The following is a 17,924-nucleotide window of genomic DNA, read 5'->3' as shown; positions in this document are numbered from 1 at the left end:
CTAAGTAGTTCTCATTTAACTCCTTATATCCTTTAAATGGTCCCTGCGAAGCACGGACCTTTATTGTGATAGCATTCATTCAGAATGCTACTGACTGTGCAATTTTTATAGCTGAGAGGGAAAGATTACTAATTATTCACCTAACATAATGTAAAAATAATTTTATACTGCATTGTGTTAAAACAAGTACTACTTCATTTTCCTCTTGACATGACAACATAATGATGCCGTTGAATATATTCTAAATACAGACTCTAAGGCATATGATGAAACATATGAGGTGGAAGATGACCTGACAGAACCCTGAACTCCAAACAGGGGTGTCCAAACATGGTAGACTGAACAGTCCAGATGAACAAGGGTACCCATGATATCAACCCCAGTTGCATCCAAAGAGGTGTCCAAGTGGGGACAAGTGACAGACCAGCTAACAAGTGTGTCTATCACTTCTCTTGTAAAATGCAGAACATGGCATTCCATATCAACGACTTTCCTTCATACAGCATTTTCATGTAGTATTTTGCATCCATTATCTCTGCTGGTTTATGAGACCAACAGATATTACCACCAATACTTGAACAACACACTTGATGATGGACCTTCTCCACTACCTGACATTACTGAAGCTGAAATGTTTCCTTTTAGACTACTGGTCAATAATTGAACAGTTTGTTACACCTTTTTATGGTGCAACAATGAATCATGACAGGTTCTTTTACATTGATTCATACACTTTTCAAACAATGACAGTGTTCTTGACAAAAATGGCCCTATGGCAGGCTATGGAAACTTATGTTTTTGACTTTTTGAATGATGCCAACTGAAAATATTATGCTCCTTTGGAACATCTCTCTGTGATTAATGTCATGGTACTTTTCAAAGGGAAGGTAAATTTTAAATAATATATCCCCAGGAAACACAAACGTTTCGGAATAAAAAATCTACAAATTACATTACGACTGGCTACACATATGACATGGAAGTCTTTTTGCAGGACAGGACAGGACACAAGCAGCCACTGACTTGACATTTACTGCTTGATTTAACACAGAATTAGCAACTCATTTTAATGTAACTGAACCCAATGGATTAAATTATGCGTGAGATAAAGTATTTCCAAAAAAGATGTAATTCTTCCTGTGGCTATGCACTATATCACAAAGGTATATAAAAGGTACAGAGGAGAAGCTCTAAGCACACAATGGCACTTATCAGCTTTGTACTCTACTTCTAAAAGCATGCAAAAATATATAATTTCAGCAGTACACATTCATGGGCATTTCAGTGAACAATCACTAAGCCACAATATTTGAAAATAAAATGGACCTTAAATCAAATTACTGGATTGTAATTATCCTCCATCCAAGTAGTACAACAAAGGATTTATTGGTTCAGAATGAAATCTAAATTGGAAAATGACAAGCAGCTTATTCTATTAAGGTTAAACAATAGACTCAAAAGTAATTAAAAATGAAATTATAATGGTATACCAAACCGTGACCTTGCACTGTTATAACTTATGTATTTTCACTGTCTTTGATATTCAGCTCTTTCCGTAACATTTGGTGAGGCAGGAGCAATGTGAAGATGGTATATGCAGCCTTAACATAAGCTCTGAACCACAGTGATCTGTCATTCTCCATACATGCTTTAAGAGTGATGGCTTCATTCTAAGCACATAACAAGCTGGATCCAGAATCTGGTTTGGTTTCTTACCCCAAGACCATTAAATCTAATAAATTGGGACAAAATATATACAGGTAGCTCTCGATTTGCGCCGATTTTGAAACCAAAAAGTGAAAAATATATATTTACTATTATTTATAACGTTTTGCAATGTTTCTCGTACTGCTTATACTAAATTGTAATTCTTACATCACTGATTTTGAATAAAAATTATAAATCAGTCATCTCTGCAATTACGTATGTTTCGTTAACGCAAATTTGCTCCAATGAGATCGATGAATCGGTAAAAGCTGTTTGTGGAATGCAAACTTTTGCATATGTGAGTTTGCTCTGATGCAATTGAAGCCTTATTGTGAAGTTTTGAAAGAAAGAAAAAAGAAATCATGACAGTCCACACTACATGCCTTCTTTAAAAAACTTGACGATCCTCAACCAGGAACTTCGTCAGAGAACTAATGCCGCTTCATCACGCCATCGCCAATTGTAAGTGTATAAAATATATTTTTTAAATTCCCTTTATTTTATTTATGTTATTTCAGAGCTTTAAATGTAATGTCTTTATATTACTCATCAATATTTGGGTGCTGGGAACGCATGTCATTGACTTCCTATTGATTTGCATTATAAAATCGTTCCAATTTACGCCGATTCCGATTACACCGGTTCATCCAGGAACACATCCCCGGCATAAATCAAGGGCTACCTGTATACCAAAGCATCTGAAGTGATACGTAAGATGCTTTATTCTTAACTCTGAGGAAGGCAATACACTTTATCTTCAGCAGGGTTTCTGTAGCAGCTATTATACAGGTTTGTAATCCAACTTTGACTCGAGCTTCTTGTTGTCTGCAACCTTGCGCACTGCCTTCATGAAGTCTTCCTGGATCACATACTCTCGCTCAGCACGTATTGCAAATAAACCAGCTTCAGTACAAACATTGCGTAGATCTGCTCCATTAAAACCATCAGACAACTTCACCACTGCTTCATAATCTGTAACATACATCTATAAATCTAGCAAAAGTATTTTAAATGAAAAGCATCTGAAGAACCAGTTCTTTGAATACCATATGACCTGCCCAACTAATCCTCCTTAATTTTAGCACTCTAAAAATATTGAAAAATTTGTAATTTCACTGCTGCTATATTCAGAATAAGTGTATAATTATGACATTACTTCTCTATTTACCCAGTATGAATTATGTAACATTATACTCAAAAGTTGATACAACAAAAGCATTATATAATAAATAACAAGGCAGTAAGTGACAATATTTGATTTGGGGCATACCCAGAACAAAATAACAATAGCTTTGGGAATTATGTATATATCCTTGAAGCAAAATAATAATGTCTTCTTACTGTGACCACAAACAATTCATCCAGCTGATGTGAACCAGAGACCTACAATACCGGTCAACTCCTTCAGATTCATGTATATTATTTTAAAACAACAGAGCAACCAACAAGTTTCTTATATAGCCACTGCCACTATTTGAAGAATCAGTTTCTCAGGAGGTTTTCACTGTATAAAGAAAAACTAAAAATTATATGCACATACCAATTTCACCATGCTTGGCAATGGGTCCAGCATGAATCTTGAGGATTTCTAAACGTGCCTGTTCATTGGGCAAAGGAATTTCAATTTTCCGATCTAGACGGCCAGGCCGAAGCAATGCAGGATCCAGTGTGTCTGGACGGTTTGTTGCCATGATGATTTTTACCTTAAAACAAGCAGCATCAGAGAACACTCAATTTTAAAAATGAAGATTTTTTAACTTTACATTTCAACTAGCATAACAATTTGATATTATAAAAACATCAATTGCCCAATTTTCAGAGACCCTATTTATTCATTAAAATACAAATTCAGATTTCCACTAGGCAAAGTATGGCTACCTGTCCTAATGAATCAAAGCCATCCATTTGATTCAATAATTCCATTAGAGTGCGCTGAATCTCACGGTCAGCTGATGTCCCCTCTGAGAATCGCCGTCCACCTGTAGAACAATTAACAATAAAGTTGGTACATACTGCTTTGAAATGAATGTATAAGACTAATATTCACACTGAGAAATATGCTGGCACAGACCAAAGTCTGAGTTTTCTGAATTCAATCCACTTAGGTTCTTAAAATTGCTACAAGTTGATTACATTTAGCTAATTTTAAAATACGGAATATGTTTTTATAATGAAGTCTTAATCAACCTTTAAAGGACATGTGATATATCAAGTACATCCAGACTTTGGTCACCCATCACCAGGCATTCTTCAGTTTAGCATCTGTTATGTTACACAGTCGGGATTGCAGGAAAAGTGAATAGCTAGACATTCAGCACTATGTTCACTTGGTGACATAACTGTGATTCCACAAATACAACACATTTGTCTACTGAACGATGGGTCTCGTTACAGTGGCCAATACCTCATAAACAGAAAATCCCAGATGTGCTATGTGTAGTCACTAACAAAAGTGTTTCTTTCCTGAGGGAAAAATAAAGATGAAAGTTGGCTTTAATTTCACATTTAAAAACTGGATAAACAAACCTATAGCATCAATCTCATCCATAAAGATGATACATGGCTGGTGGTCACGAGCATAATTAAACATCTCACGAATCAAACGAGCACTCTCTCCAATGTACTTGTCCACAATTGCACTTGATACCACCTGAAAGCAGAAAAACAGTAACATTAAAATAATTTGGCAGAACTGTGAGCATTACAAAAGGTATTGAATTGAAACACAGGTAACCCTCGATTTACGCTGGGAATGCGTTACTGGACGAACCAGCATAAATTGTAACTCTTTTTATAATGTAAATCAATGGGAAGTCAATGACATGTGTTCCCGGCACCCAAACACTGACGACTTAAGTTCCTCAAAAATTGACTTCGCCTTATCCGTGATGGAAATTTCAGTCAAGGGAAGGTTTTTTCGATTCATGTCATCCACCCATAGCAACAGTAATTTCTCCATTCTTTGTAAAAGTTTATTTCTTCTATGACTCACTTGCGTTGCGCTTACTCTCATAGCCTGTTGCATTGACTGTTTTATTTTATATGAATTTTTCATTATGGTAGTCACAGTGGAAGGAGGCAGCTTCATACTTCTGCACACATTACAACGGGTATCACCACCTTCTATTCTACGAATTACGTCCATCTTATCTTCTAATGCAACACATTCACTTCTCTTACCAGACATGGAGGCTCTTCTACAATTTATAAATATAAAACAGTTGCGAACTGAGCGCATTTTTCCTTACTCCCTTATCAGGCTGAACGCAAATGACTCACTGTGAAGAGTGACCAATGCTCACGTGACTGTTGCACAATGTTGGCGGATTTCTAGGAGATTATCTCGCAACTACTTAGCAATGAGTGCAGAGGTGACTGTATTTATAATTTCTATTAAAAATCAGCGATGTAAGAATTACGATTTAGTATTAGAATGAGTATGAGAAATATTGCAAAACGTTATAAATAATAGTAAAATATATTTTTTCACTTTTTGACTTGCTGGTTTCAAAAGCGGCGTTATTCTGAATCGGCACAAATCGAAGGTTACCTGTATATAACACGGCTAACAAAAGGGATTGAACAACATTTCTCATACATAAGAATGACATGGTGACACTCTGTACATGTGACGACAATTATGTTACTTGTCAAAATGAGCACTAAATCTAGCAACCACCTGCATATTACTAAACAACTGATCTACTAGTTGATTAAAACAGAAATACCTTGAGAAAATTGGCATCGAGCTGACTGGCGACAGCTCGCGCAAGAAGAGTCTTGCCTGTGCCAGGGGGGCCATACAGCAAGCAGCCTTTGGGTGGAGTGATTCCCACCCTCTGGAATAGTTCAGGATTGAGCAAAGGTAGCTCAATTACCTGCAGCATACAATATGTTACCATTTTAAATAAATTATATATATATTATTGTTAAGTAATAAGTTCTAAATGTAGTAAATATATAATATAATAATATATTATCACCATGTCAGATTAAGCTGCAAGTCATAAATGAAACTTATATTCTGATGGTTTAACAAGTTTGTTAGAGTAAGATTCAACTGCCTGCCAAGATACACATAGCTGGACAGTGGACTTATGAACTTAAAAGTAATTAAATAATAACAATAACAAACATAGACTACATAGCTGGGGTTAAACTGCAAAGTTATAAAAACATAATGGTTTTAGATTAAACCACATTATGCTAGCCTGTAAAGAAGCCTGGCCATAGGACTGCTGTAAAAAATATGTTAACAAGGGATGCTGAAATCAATGAAAGTATGTTTTACTAGAAAAATGTAAAAAATTAAAATCCCAAAAATAATATAAACAACAACAATGACAAGCAAGTCAGATAATATGTAATTAAGATGAAAACATTCCTGGCATTTTATGAAACCTGTAGGTGCGTCACAATATTCAAAAGAGCCTGAAGATCCTTTATAAAATATGCATAAAATGATTGGATTTGTTTTGTTGCATTATCAAGTATGAAGATAAAACTACTACTGCAACTGTTTATATTCCCCAACATTGCTGATGTGAAAGATATTTTCATCTACAACCAGAAAGTACTGTGAAAGAGCAATTCAGAACGTTGGATATGTTGCAGATGACAGATATAATCAATCTTACCACTACAAAGTTAACGCTGCATAAATATGACAGACCAATACATTTTATTTGTAAGTAATTCTGTTAATTCCAACAAAAATTTAGTGAAATTAACATACCTAATACTTGTGCAAGTTCAACATACTATAACCTTCAAAATTTAAAGCAATAACTTTCACATGCACACCTCTCTGAGCTCCCGGATCTGCTCACTAAGTCCTCCAATGGCAGAGTATGAAACATCACCAGGATCCTCATGTGACATGTTGTAGACCAAAGGATCTACTTCTCGAGGAAGATATCTCATTATGGTCAGAGTTGTCATATCCAAGGCAACTCTTGTTCCAGATTTCAGCTTAGCTTTATCCAGCTGTCGTCGGCATCCCACCACATAGCGAGGTCCATTTGTGGCTTTCACAATAACTGCAGAAGGAACAATAAACAAACTTGACTACACAGTGACACAATCCAGGTCACAATATAAATATTACATGAGCTACGGCATTAATGAAAGCAACAGAAAATCTAAACAGACAATCTGACACCACCTATCCTGAATGTGAAGATGTGACAAGACAAAATGAATTTCTGTGGCACAAAGCCATGCACAGTTACAATGTTCATGGGTACACTTAAGCATTCGCAGACAAGGCAGATGCCAGCTTACACGGGTTACCTTCTGCTGAGGAAATCGCATTGTAATCAGTAAATAGAAAATCTATTTATACACTGTGGTATATCTTGACAATACAGTGACTCATTCTGCTACATAAGTTCAAATGATTGGTTTTAGAATTCGTAACCGTAATCTTCAATGCAGCATTAAACTTCCATTGCGTCCCCTCTTGTTCAGAGCACAAATTTTATTGCAAGTGATCGAACTTCCCATTCTGAAGTTACCATTTTTAAAAACTTTGCTAATATAGGCACCTGACCTCCTTACTGTTGCTACTTGCATGCCATAAAAGAGATGCTTGTCTGTCATTTTTGGAATGAATATAGATTCACAAAACATTTGTCATGGCTTGGTATTCAACAATGACAGGGCTACAGTATTTATTTAACACCAACAAACATCATTAATGGACATCAAAGCAGTAACTCAGAAAGGAGGCTATTCTGAACCCATGCTCACACCAAAGTTACTAATTGATTTGGTGTATAGAAATCACCATTACACTTGTAGTGGACCTTTAAGTTATACCCTGTACATTATATCTCATTATCTGTCCAATTACTTTATTTATTTTTCATTATTATTTCCATTTACAGAATAATTATAAAACCATGTGTTATTATGTATACAGGCACATGCTAATTAGGAATTCATCCCTCTCCTGGCCTTCCCAGTTACTTGTATCTAACACTCGTCTATGAAACCTTCAGACTTCTGACAAGGGAAGTGGCAATTTGGTGGTACCTGAACAGTTACACTATAATACTGTCCTTTTTATCAAATTATGATCACAGTGCCAGTATGGGTGGTTTGTGATGCAATATGTATGTTAATTTTAAAATAAGGTAATCTGAAATTGTCTACATTACTTCTGTTTCTTCCATCCTGCATCACCCCACATAAAGCAACATGCATTTAATAACTATAATAATGGAATGATACTAACACTTTTCCTCTGTCAGCTGCTTCAGAACCTCACCAACAATCTGGAAGAGATGTAGTTATTACAACACTAGTTAGAGAAGAAATTGGGAGTCACAGGAACCACAGCCAGTTATCACTCATGAAAGCATTAAGTTAGCTATAGATTGCTGTCTTCAGGGTTATTGAAATGAATCAATCTGAGTTCTACTAAATATGTACTACAAGTAATGATCTCTAATAAGTTTTCAACATACTAACCTGTCCAACACTCTGCAAAGCTTTCAAATCATTTTCTGACTTGTCATACTGCTTGGTTAACTCTTTTAATTGCTCTCTCACTGTAATCAAACCAAACGGAATCTAAATTATACGGTTCATTCAAATAATGTATTATAAAAATAACTTTTATGACAGACTTGGATGATTCGGCATTATAATAAACGTTCTCATAATATCGAACTTTGCATAAATGACCAATTAATTACTGTTCCAAGAAAATACCAGCTCCATACTGTACATACTTTCTTTCAATCGACTCTCTATCTCCTTATGTTCAAGGAGTTTCTTTCTATAATCAAGTAGAGACTTCTCTCTAACTGCTTCAACAGCCGCCATATTTACTACTCATATACTGAATCACGGATACTAAAGAGTTTAATAACACAGAAAGTGTGCAAACAGAGATAATTGTCACACATAAATAGGTACGACTTTCGTTTATTCCACAATCCATGAAAAGAAATGTAGGACGTTGGCAAATTATTCATTGTGTCATCTCTTAAGCATTGGAAAAATTAAAAGTCATACCGACTGGGTTGCTGCTAATGCCCCCGAGCTCCACGGTTATGTTTATGGATAACGATAAACAGAAAGCAGAACAATACTCATTTAGCTCTTACATCTATAAGTATTCTCCTCAGAATCAAGGAGTAAAATTAGAGACGCCTAAGATTAACTTTATTAAAACTCATGTGATATTCTGACTGTCATCTATTGACTCTAACTAAAACCAAATATCTCATACTACTACCGATGTTAAATCTGTGGATAATGCTATGAATAATATTCTAACATATTTTATATGGCTTGAATGAACTTTTCGCACCCATTGTACTCTGTTCATTTACTTGAATTACGGTCCCATGTGGCCATCATCAGTTTTAATTCCCTGTTTCTATGTCAATGCTTTGGGGATCGTATTATCTCTTCTCAGTATTAATAAATAATTGTATTTCATGTGTTAGAACGTTTTAAAATGGTTAGAAATTTTAAGATATTTTTAAGCCTGGTGGGTATCAGTGTGTTTGTTTTGCGAACGTTTGGTACGTTGGTATTATGTGTTGTATATGTTGTGATCTTTATAATGATCTGTGGGTGTGCAAATTGTAGAGGATCGTCAGATAATTGTCTAGGCTGTATGTGTAAGGCATGAAAGTTTTGCTTACGAACTTGTTGTTGATATCCGTGATATAGTGGTTTAATACATTTTTGGAACAATGTTGGAGCTCCTAATCTTACCAGATATTGTGCTGGAAAAGATATTGTCGTACCTAACTTATGATGACATTGCTAAGTACAGAATTGTAAGTTTGTATAGGTTACATTCATTGTGGAATTTTATTCCAAGATTTGTGCCCTGTGTAAAAATAACCCTTATCGGTGTAGTAACAGAATCGGCAGTTACCATTCAGTAGTTTGAATTTACATTTTCGAATATTTTGTATGTCTATCTCTTTAATTACTAATAAGACGATGGAAATAAAAGTTATCACTGGGGCATGCATTGTCATAAGTGGCAAAATTTTTGGGAACACTGTACCACCCATTCTATCCCACTCTCTTCCACCATTCGCTGCAATAGATGGAATGGGGAAGGGGTTTGTTACATGCTTTTTTATGCTGCTTGATATGTTTATGTAAATAAGAATTTTGTATGAATCCGAACAATACTTAGACCTCCTTGCCATACTATATAAATATATGGTATGCTATTGCTAGTATATGCCTATTTTAAGGATTCATTTTAAGGGCAACCACACTCATTTAAATTTATACATTGCACAATTTGGTTCTGCAGTAATGTATCTGATTTTTATTTATGAAGCACCTAATTGGAACCTATTGGATAACCTTATTAAGAATTTTCTGTTTAGTGTTTACAGATAAAGGTTAAAGCAGGTGTCACTTTGTAAGATTTGAGGTTTTCACAGCGGTGAGTATGAAGATTTCTGTCTTCTGGGTTGTTGCGCTGTGTAGTCTGGTCGATGTTAACCAACCTTTCAGAGGTCATACTGCCTCCTGCCATGAACATCACCCTGATGACAGAGGCAGTATGACCTCTGAAACGTTGGTTAACATCGACCAGACTGCACAGCGCAACAACCCAGAAGACAGAAATTTGCACTGTGCCATGAACACTGCATAATCTGTGCAGTTGAGAAATTCATATCAAAAGTTTGTCATATGATTTTGTATTCGTTAAACTGCCATTTACTTTGTTACTTGTTTCAATTGAAAGTTTGAGTAGGATGCACGTTTCTGATGGCATTATGACATACAGGTTGTATTGCTGTATTAGTTTTTTGTATATTGTAATTGTTTTCACATGCAGTGGCCTGATTGTTCTAGGTATGTAGACAGTTTGACACCTTGTGTAAACAGCTGTTAAATAAAGGATTTATCCTTGTGATGAAACACCATGGACATTGTCTCAAGGCAGTGAAATCACAACTTCCTCGCCGAGAATCAGAAAGGCGCAGTCACCCATTAGCACGGCATTGCGATATACTAACAGCCATAGAAACACGTCTCTCCATGCTGGCCATGACCTTCACTAAATATATTGATGCCAGTCTCTGTTGTTTTATTCCAGGGAAGGTGAGATATCACATATCTTAACTTCACTTGATGTCTCTTCCATTCTAGGAAATTTTTATTTCAAGATGGCTGTCTTCTGGGTTCTTTCTACCATTCTTAACCTCAAATCTGTTCTGATTGCTCATTTATTAAAATCCTAATCTATTTACTGTTTGCATAATTTTCTTATAGTAATTTTTTCATCAGATAGTCTTCATATCTTTATGTTCTAAATTGTGTTTCTTCTAAAAATTCAGCTCCTTAGGAAGCTTTATATTTGGTGTTATGCAGTAAAGACTGGATAAAGTATTACACATGAAATAGCTTCATATTTGTTCATGTGTATTCTTTTATGAATTTGTTACACTTCGGTGTGGTGTTAGTTAATGTACATCTTTTTTCAGACACACTGAATTTTTTTATTTTTATTTTGAATTCCTTCCCTGAGGACATAGATGTAAATATAAAGTATTCTTATACTATTTTAAATTATAAGTTCATAATGTAATCTCGTGTAAAATTATAACTTTTCATTCTATTCTTCCAGTCTTTGCACTAGAGAATTTCCCCTCTTGATGTTCTTTTGCTTTTAGGTCATCTGTTATAGAATAGTATGTGTAACATCTTGTGAATCTTTTTGATCATATAAGTTCTTGCTTTCTTCATGTCACGTAATATTTACAGGTAATTGATGAGATTTTTCGAGTTCTTCGTAACATTAAGGACACTGAAATTCCTCCTAGAACTCATGAAATTTTACAAGAACTGAGAGACATTTCATCTATGGCCATGGAACATTTTGATGAGAAAATTGTACCACTCTTGAAACACAGTCTGGCTTCTTCTGCTGCTCATTCATCATACTGTACGACAGGTAAACTAAACTGAGGAGTGCCAATATTATTGTGACTGTTATTAAAAAATATTCATATGGATGCAATTTGTGTAGGGTCCTGCTTGATGGCTGGAACACCAACACCACGTATACTGGGTCAGGAGAAGCTACGTTTAGAGTTCAGCAAGATTCACAGCAGAACAAAACGGAACAAAGCATCTGTTGGATGCCTCAAGAGGACTGTCGGAAATCTTACTTTGAGAGTGAGTTAAAGTTGAATTTCTTGGCTTATTTAATGATGCTGTATCAACTACAGAGGTTATATAATGCTGACGTAAGGATGATTTGAATGAGCTGTGAACATGCGGCAGGAAGCAATTATGGTCCTTTCGAATGTACTGTTCAAACAGTACTGTATTCAAGACGTAAGTTTAGATGGTGTTTAGAAAGATGGCTTAACAGATTGCATTATAGAAATTCACAAATAAACTGTGCTTCTACCATTAGTATTGTTTCCTTCATCACCTACTCATCCCCTTCACCACCAAATTAAATTTAAAAAAAATGTCAGACTTTGCAGAACATATCAAATCTGTAAACTGCCCTCAAAATACATACTATGTATTCTGGCATTTGTCTGATGGAACTTAGAGACAATTAAATGCTTCACTTGTAATAGCTGGTGTCCCAGTTGAGATTCAGAATATGGATCTATCAAATGTGAGTGCTAAACCACAATATTCAGTTTCAGCCACAGAGTGTACTGATATTAAAAGAACCAGGGGTTATGTGAATGACATATTGTTCCTGTACAGCTGAAGCGATATGGTGCACTGCTGTCTGTGCAGTCGGTAAAGATTCGTCAGCAGGAAGCGAAGTTGGGAGAGCAAGCAACCAAACTGGCTGAGCAGGACACACAGATTGCAGATTTGAAGAGACATCTGGAAGAGTGGGATCATAAGTTTGGTGACCTGACTGCTGAACTGAGCCGTGCACGCGAGGAGAGTGGAGCCATCGCAGAGGCAGGTACCAGTCATGATGTAGAGGAGAGAGTTGTTAGGAATGTGTTGCCAGTAGGTTCTGATGAGGCAGAAGGCCAAGCGAGTCGAAAGAAGGTAAGGACTGTGGCAGTAGTGGGTATGGATGTTACTGATCCGAGACAAGGAAAAGGTGGTGATGAGAGGAGTTGCAAGATGAAGGCAGCAACATCAGACACCTCCGAAGTTGATACAGTAAAGAAGAGAAAGTTTTAATCTTCAGACGTAGCGAATAATGTTACACAGTTTACAGCAATTTAATCTTTAATTTTTAAAATGTTGCAAAATTGTCCCATGGCTTCTTCCAAATGACTTAATTAAAAACTGCAATGCATGACATGTAAAAAGAAAAGGTCTTGTGAAGTATGTTTGTATATGAATGATATTTTGTACATACTATAAATATCATAAGAACGTACTATAAATATATATATATATATATCAAGAGTAAATTGTAGTAAATTGTGAATCGTGTTCCCACCTGCTTTGAATTATATTATATCTTAAGATGAACCACAATTAAAATTCTGCTCACACAACTCTTGTTTCTGTAATATTGTCGGATATCACGTACTGTCTTCACATTATCATACGTTTCATAGTACATGAACTTATGACAGTAAGTAATGCTTCTCAGAAGGCAGAGAGCTATACTTACTGTTATAACTTGCTATAAATATCTCCACATTAATATTTTGGACATGAGATGCTCTGTAACTAAAGTGACCGGCTGCAGTCTAGATAGCAATGTTCAGTTCACGATAGGGGCAGGAATTTTTCTCTTGGCCACGACATACGAGCCCTTGATACCAGCTGGTCTGTAATATATCTGAAAGTAATGTGGTCAGAGTATGTTTTTGTCCATTAACTTCTGCCCAGTGCCCATATCTGCAGTATGTGAAACTTTATTCATTCATTACATGCTACTTTAGCAGAATGGAACGTACATTTTAATTTTCACATGTAATAATGTTGTTTTACAATGTGCAGAGTAAAGTGCAGACTCTTGAAAATAAATATTTTGTAAAAACTTTTGGCATGGAAGAGCTGGAAGCATGAAAAGTTGTAGTAACAAACATTATCCTTTGAAATGACTGTGTATTATCTTGTATCTTATGGGGATATGGGGTATCGGTTCCTATCCTATTGGGCTGCAGGATGGATTTTAGGTCTGGGTTGTTTTAATAGTAGTTGTATGCTGTTGTGACATAGATAGCTGGTGACACATGGCCATTGAAGCTTTATTGGTTTGGATACAAAGTCGTGCATCACAGGGTGTGTTGGAGGACACTCTGCAGTATAGTTTGTGGGATGTTGCAGTGACTTCAGATAATGAAGTTCAGTTCATCCTGAGTATGTAGATTATTGTTATAAGCATTGTTCTTGACATTTATACAATTATCCCATTTTTCTGCAGAAATTAAATGCCATGTTTCTTTACTGTGCTGTGGCACCACATATACCACGTGTTCCCTGTCACTGTTGATAAGTGGGGTAATCATATGGAATAAGAATGGATGTTAACTGTTTTCATGCTTCCCAGTCTATTATTCTCTGAAGTATTTATAAGGTAGTATATTTGCGTCATATTGTGAATTAGGTTGATATTTTAATATTTTCCGTCAAATCACAATTTTTAATAAGGTAATAAAATATAAAATATTTAAAATATCATTTCACGTTCCGCATCGAATGATTGATTTACAAATACGTTCCAATTTGTAAATCGATCATTCGATGCAGAACGTGAAATGATATTTTAAATATTTTATATTTTATTATCTTATTAAAAATTGTGATTTGACGGAAAATATTAAAATATGAAGTATTTATATTTATTTCCTAGGGTCCTCATTTTAAAATTATCATCTGCATTTCAAAATTATTGTTCAGTATCATCATTATGCAAGGGCTTTGTCATAGTTCAGCTAGGTGCTGGCTTTTCACTATGGAGACTGGATTCAATACCAGATGACTTCTGATGATATTCATGATGGACAGAGTTGTAGTGTAGCACATTTTATCCAAGTTCTATTGCTCTCTACACTAACAATTATTGTATACTGATCTCTTACTGCCCCAGGAGAAGTGTGATAGCTTTGACCAGCAAGCAGCACATTATCATACCCATGCTTCTGGTACTTGGCTGGTTTTGGTGTAAAGGTAGTTTAGTTTAGTATGAGTATTATACATTATTAAAGAAACTTTCAGTATTACATAGTCTTTCTGAACATTGTCCATTCTTGTATCTAGTTCATTATAATTGTATTTCAAAATTATGTGTTTGATGTAAATGGGAAGAAGCTTAACAAAGGGGGAAGTGACCCTTATTAAAATCAGGGATGATAACAGAAGGTATCTGTGGTTGTACTGCCATTTTCAAGGCATTATATGGACTACCTGTATTTCAAATTGTTAAAATAGTTACCCTCTTTACTCAGATATTTAGCTTTGGATTAGTTGATTCCTGGAACCTCTGTACATTCCAAGGGTGTAGGAGAAAGGCCATTCCAAGAGAATTGCAAACCAGAAGCTGGTGTTGAGGAGGGGATGTGGAGATGGTCTGAGCCAATAAGAAACATCCCTACACAGAGGGAACAGCTGGGTCATAAGAGAAAGAGACGAAATTGAGCCTTTAAGGGGCCAGGAAGGAAGATGGAATAAGGGGAAGTCTGACCATTATGTTTGATTAGGTACAATTCAAGGAGGACACTGTGATGTACCTGAGGGCCAGGTGAAGCAGTGACTGTAAGTGGAGCCCGTATCCACATCTCCTGCTCAATCCTTGGCTCTCGTTGGCCAGTTCCCCTGGCCTGGCCCTTCTCTTAACCATATATAATCTATTCACTTCATGACATCCTCAATTCAGCTGTGATGGAGTCACTAAATTCTTCTAAAACATTACTAACAACAAGTCCATATGACTAGAACCCAGAAGATCAACAGACACCTTCACCATGAGAATGCCAAATCTAGTCCTCTGTTTTAGGCAGAAGCCTCTCAACCAGTGTCTCTTCCATTTTATTAGAAAGCACTATAACATCCTTTTGGTTACTTCTTTTAACTCACCTTTACTCCCTTAAATCCACCATAATGGGGCTTGGACATTGCTGTTACTGTCTCTCTCCTCTCAAACATAGACCTCAGTTCATCTAATAGGCACTTCTTGAATTGGGTGGCAGCAAGCTTTAACTTGCAATTGTCTTTCAGAAATATGATGTTGCTGGATGTGTTTTGCTTTTAAGTGATTGTGATTTGCTGAGAGCAGGGTGTGACTAGTCAGTTAGTTGAGACATGCTATCTTCATCGGAATGTATGCACTTTGAAATAATGATATGATTAAACTTGTCTGGATAGGGGCTTGTTGAAAATAGCTGGATAAATCTTTATAATGGTGAGAAGAAGACGTAGGTTCCGGTGTGGAAGGTAGGAATAAATAAACCTCACTATAACAAATCTGATATTTCTAACAGACTTTTTCAAAAAGTTGCCTATTGCTTTACCAAGAAAATATTCAGTTTTGTTCTCAAGTTAATGAGTAGTCTTTTATTTTGATTTGTATATTGTGTACCAATTTAGAGATTTGCTCAAATATACCAAACATTAACTTAAAATATAACAAAGACCCTCCTTGTCCCACACTTCAGTTGCCCCTACATTAAAAAACAGTAAACCCTCCCCCAACACATGTTTCTCTAACAATTTAGTTATACATCTGGAAATATATGCAAACAAATATTTTCTGAGTGTGGAAAATTTGATTATACACGGTCTGCCAAATACGCTATAAGTAGCACATAAAAAATACAATGCTGTTTAAAATGCTTAAGATAGTTTAGCTTTCGTACATGTATTTGTATAACCAACTTGGTTTGTTGTATTCTACTTATGTAAGACTAAATATTCAGCTCAACAGTCATCCCATGTTTTCACCCCTATTCATCCCCCATCTGCATGTAACCCATGGTCTCAGTCCTGCTTACACTGCTACCATGTTAAATTGCGTTGTATAATTTTATTGTATTTTACAGTTATGATGTTGCTCTTGGGCAACATTATGTAAATATAAAAGTGATAATGGAGAAAAGAAATGTTATATAAGGTTATGACACTACATAAGTTGCACAGTAGTATGAGTGCAGCAGCAGTTGGCCAACATTTTGTTGATATTTTATTTAAAGTCTGACGTTCTGTTGATATTTTAATATAATGCTTAGCTTTCTGATGATACTTTATTATATTACAGTTTGCTCATAAATAAATGTCATTGCAATATATTTGATTTTTCACAGTCACATTCTCATAGCCCCATTAATCCCATACAATATTAAGTTCATCCATTGTGGATTCACTGTATGTGCTACTTTTGAGGAACATGCCTTACATGTTAAATGAGGACTTACTGTATTAAATTTAATTTTAATGTAAAATTGTAAGTTAACAACCTGTTCTACATTTTGAGGAAATTATATTGTATTTGCTCATTAATGAATCAATAAGTATCAGTACAGCTTCAAAATAAACATACTTGCATAGTATAAGCCTGATTTCCTTATTTAGAAGAGATCGATTTATGGTGTCATGTACATGGGTTATGTGCCCAATATCCTTTGAATCAGTTAATGTATGTACTTGAATTATAAAAGTATCATGCCCTTAGAGACCATTATGATGCCTCCTGGGGTAGAAGCAACACTAGTACCTTGACACAGAGAACAGGTCTTTGGAAGATTTTATTCTTTTAAGAACATGGCAGGTTATATGAAAGTTGCTTGTACCTCTTTGTTCAGTAGCTTCAATATGTGAGCCACTGTAAACAAATATCTTATTCATTATAGCAGTACTGAATAATACAATCAAGTGTGCAGTGCTCCTGCTTTGTAGTCTGGAGGTGTGAGGTTCAAATATTAGTCTGAAGACTGGCTGTCTTGGATGAGGGTTTTCATAATGTTTTTCAGTCTCCAGGAAAATGCCAGAGTAGTAACTTAAATTAATCCATGACCACTTCCTTCAACACTGTGTCTGAGTCATTAATCATCCTATCATTTGATGTAGTTTTAGCAATTGAGAGAATTATTAATTAAACCACAAATAAATTCCATGATAGTGCCAAACTTTTATGATTATGTTAAAATTTAATGTACAGAGAATTAATGGAAGAGCACAAAAATTTATTGAAATTTATATACTCAAATTATAACTTCTAGTAGCATCTCTATATTGAAAGAAAGTTTCTGCCAAAAGTTCAGGTTTTTTATTTATCACAGAATAGT

General features: G+C 35.5%; 2 protein-coding genes across 3 annotated transcripts; one reads left to right on the top strand and one right to left on the bottom strand.

The window, feature by feature from the left end:
- Positions 1 to 1,106: 1,106 nt before the first annotated feature.
- Rpt4 (Regulatory particle triple-A ATPase 4) lies at positions 1,107 to 8,592 on the bottom strand. Its single transcript, XM_022075756.2, has 9 exons — positions 8,445 to 8,592; positions 8,182 to 8,261; positions 7,946 to 7,985; positions 6,511 to 6,746; positions 5,436 to 5,585; positions 4,234 to 4,357; positions 3,586 to 3,686; positions 3,248 to 3,410; positions 1,107 to 2,679 (listed from the first exon to the last, which is right to left on the bottom strand). Exons 1-9 carry the CDS (start codon positions 8,536 to 8,538, stop codon positions 2,489 to 2,491), a joined length of 1,179 nt encoding a protein of 392 aa, XP_021931448.1. The 5' UTR covers positions 8,539 to 8,592; the 3' UTR covers positions 1,107 to 2,488.
- Positions 8,593 to 9,062: 470 nt separating this feature from the next.
- LOC110835501 (F-box protein pallbearer) lies at positions 9,063 to 17,139 on the top strand. 2 transcript variants are annotated; one of them, XM_087343936.1, is made up of 5 exons: positions 9,063 to 9,211; positions 10,552 to 10,800; positions 11,464 to 11,653; positions 11,729 to 11,877; positions 12,430 to 17,139. In XM_087343936.1, the coding sequence occupies exons 1-5, from the start codon at positions 9,179 to 9,181 to the stop codon at positions 12,865 to 12,867; spliced, it is 1,059 nt and encodes a 352-aa protein (XP_087200062.1). In that variant the 5' UTR covers positions 9,063 to 9,178; the 3' UTR covers positions 12,868 to 17,139. The 2 variants fall into 2 exon arrangements, with proteins under 2 accessions (XP_087200062.1, XP_021931462.2); XM_022075770.2 differs by lacking the exon at positions 9,063 to 9,211 and adding an exon at positions 9,266 to 9,506.
- Positions 17,140 to 17,924: the final 785 nt, after the last annotated feature.

This window comes from Zootermopsis nevadensis, unplaced genomic scaffold (assembly GCF_977971745.1).
Source record: "Zootermopsis nevadensis isolate Lab colony 2312 unplaced genomic scaffold, Znev_1.0 Znev_ptg000007l, whole genome shotgun sequence".
Lineage (NCBI taxonomy): Eukaryota > Metazoa > Arthropoda > Insecta > Blattodea > Termopsidae > Zootermopsis > Zootermopsis nevadensis.
The sequence above is the reverse complement of the archived record's forward strand: the minus strand, read 5'-3'. Positions and strand labels throughout refer to the sequence as shown.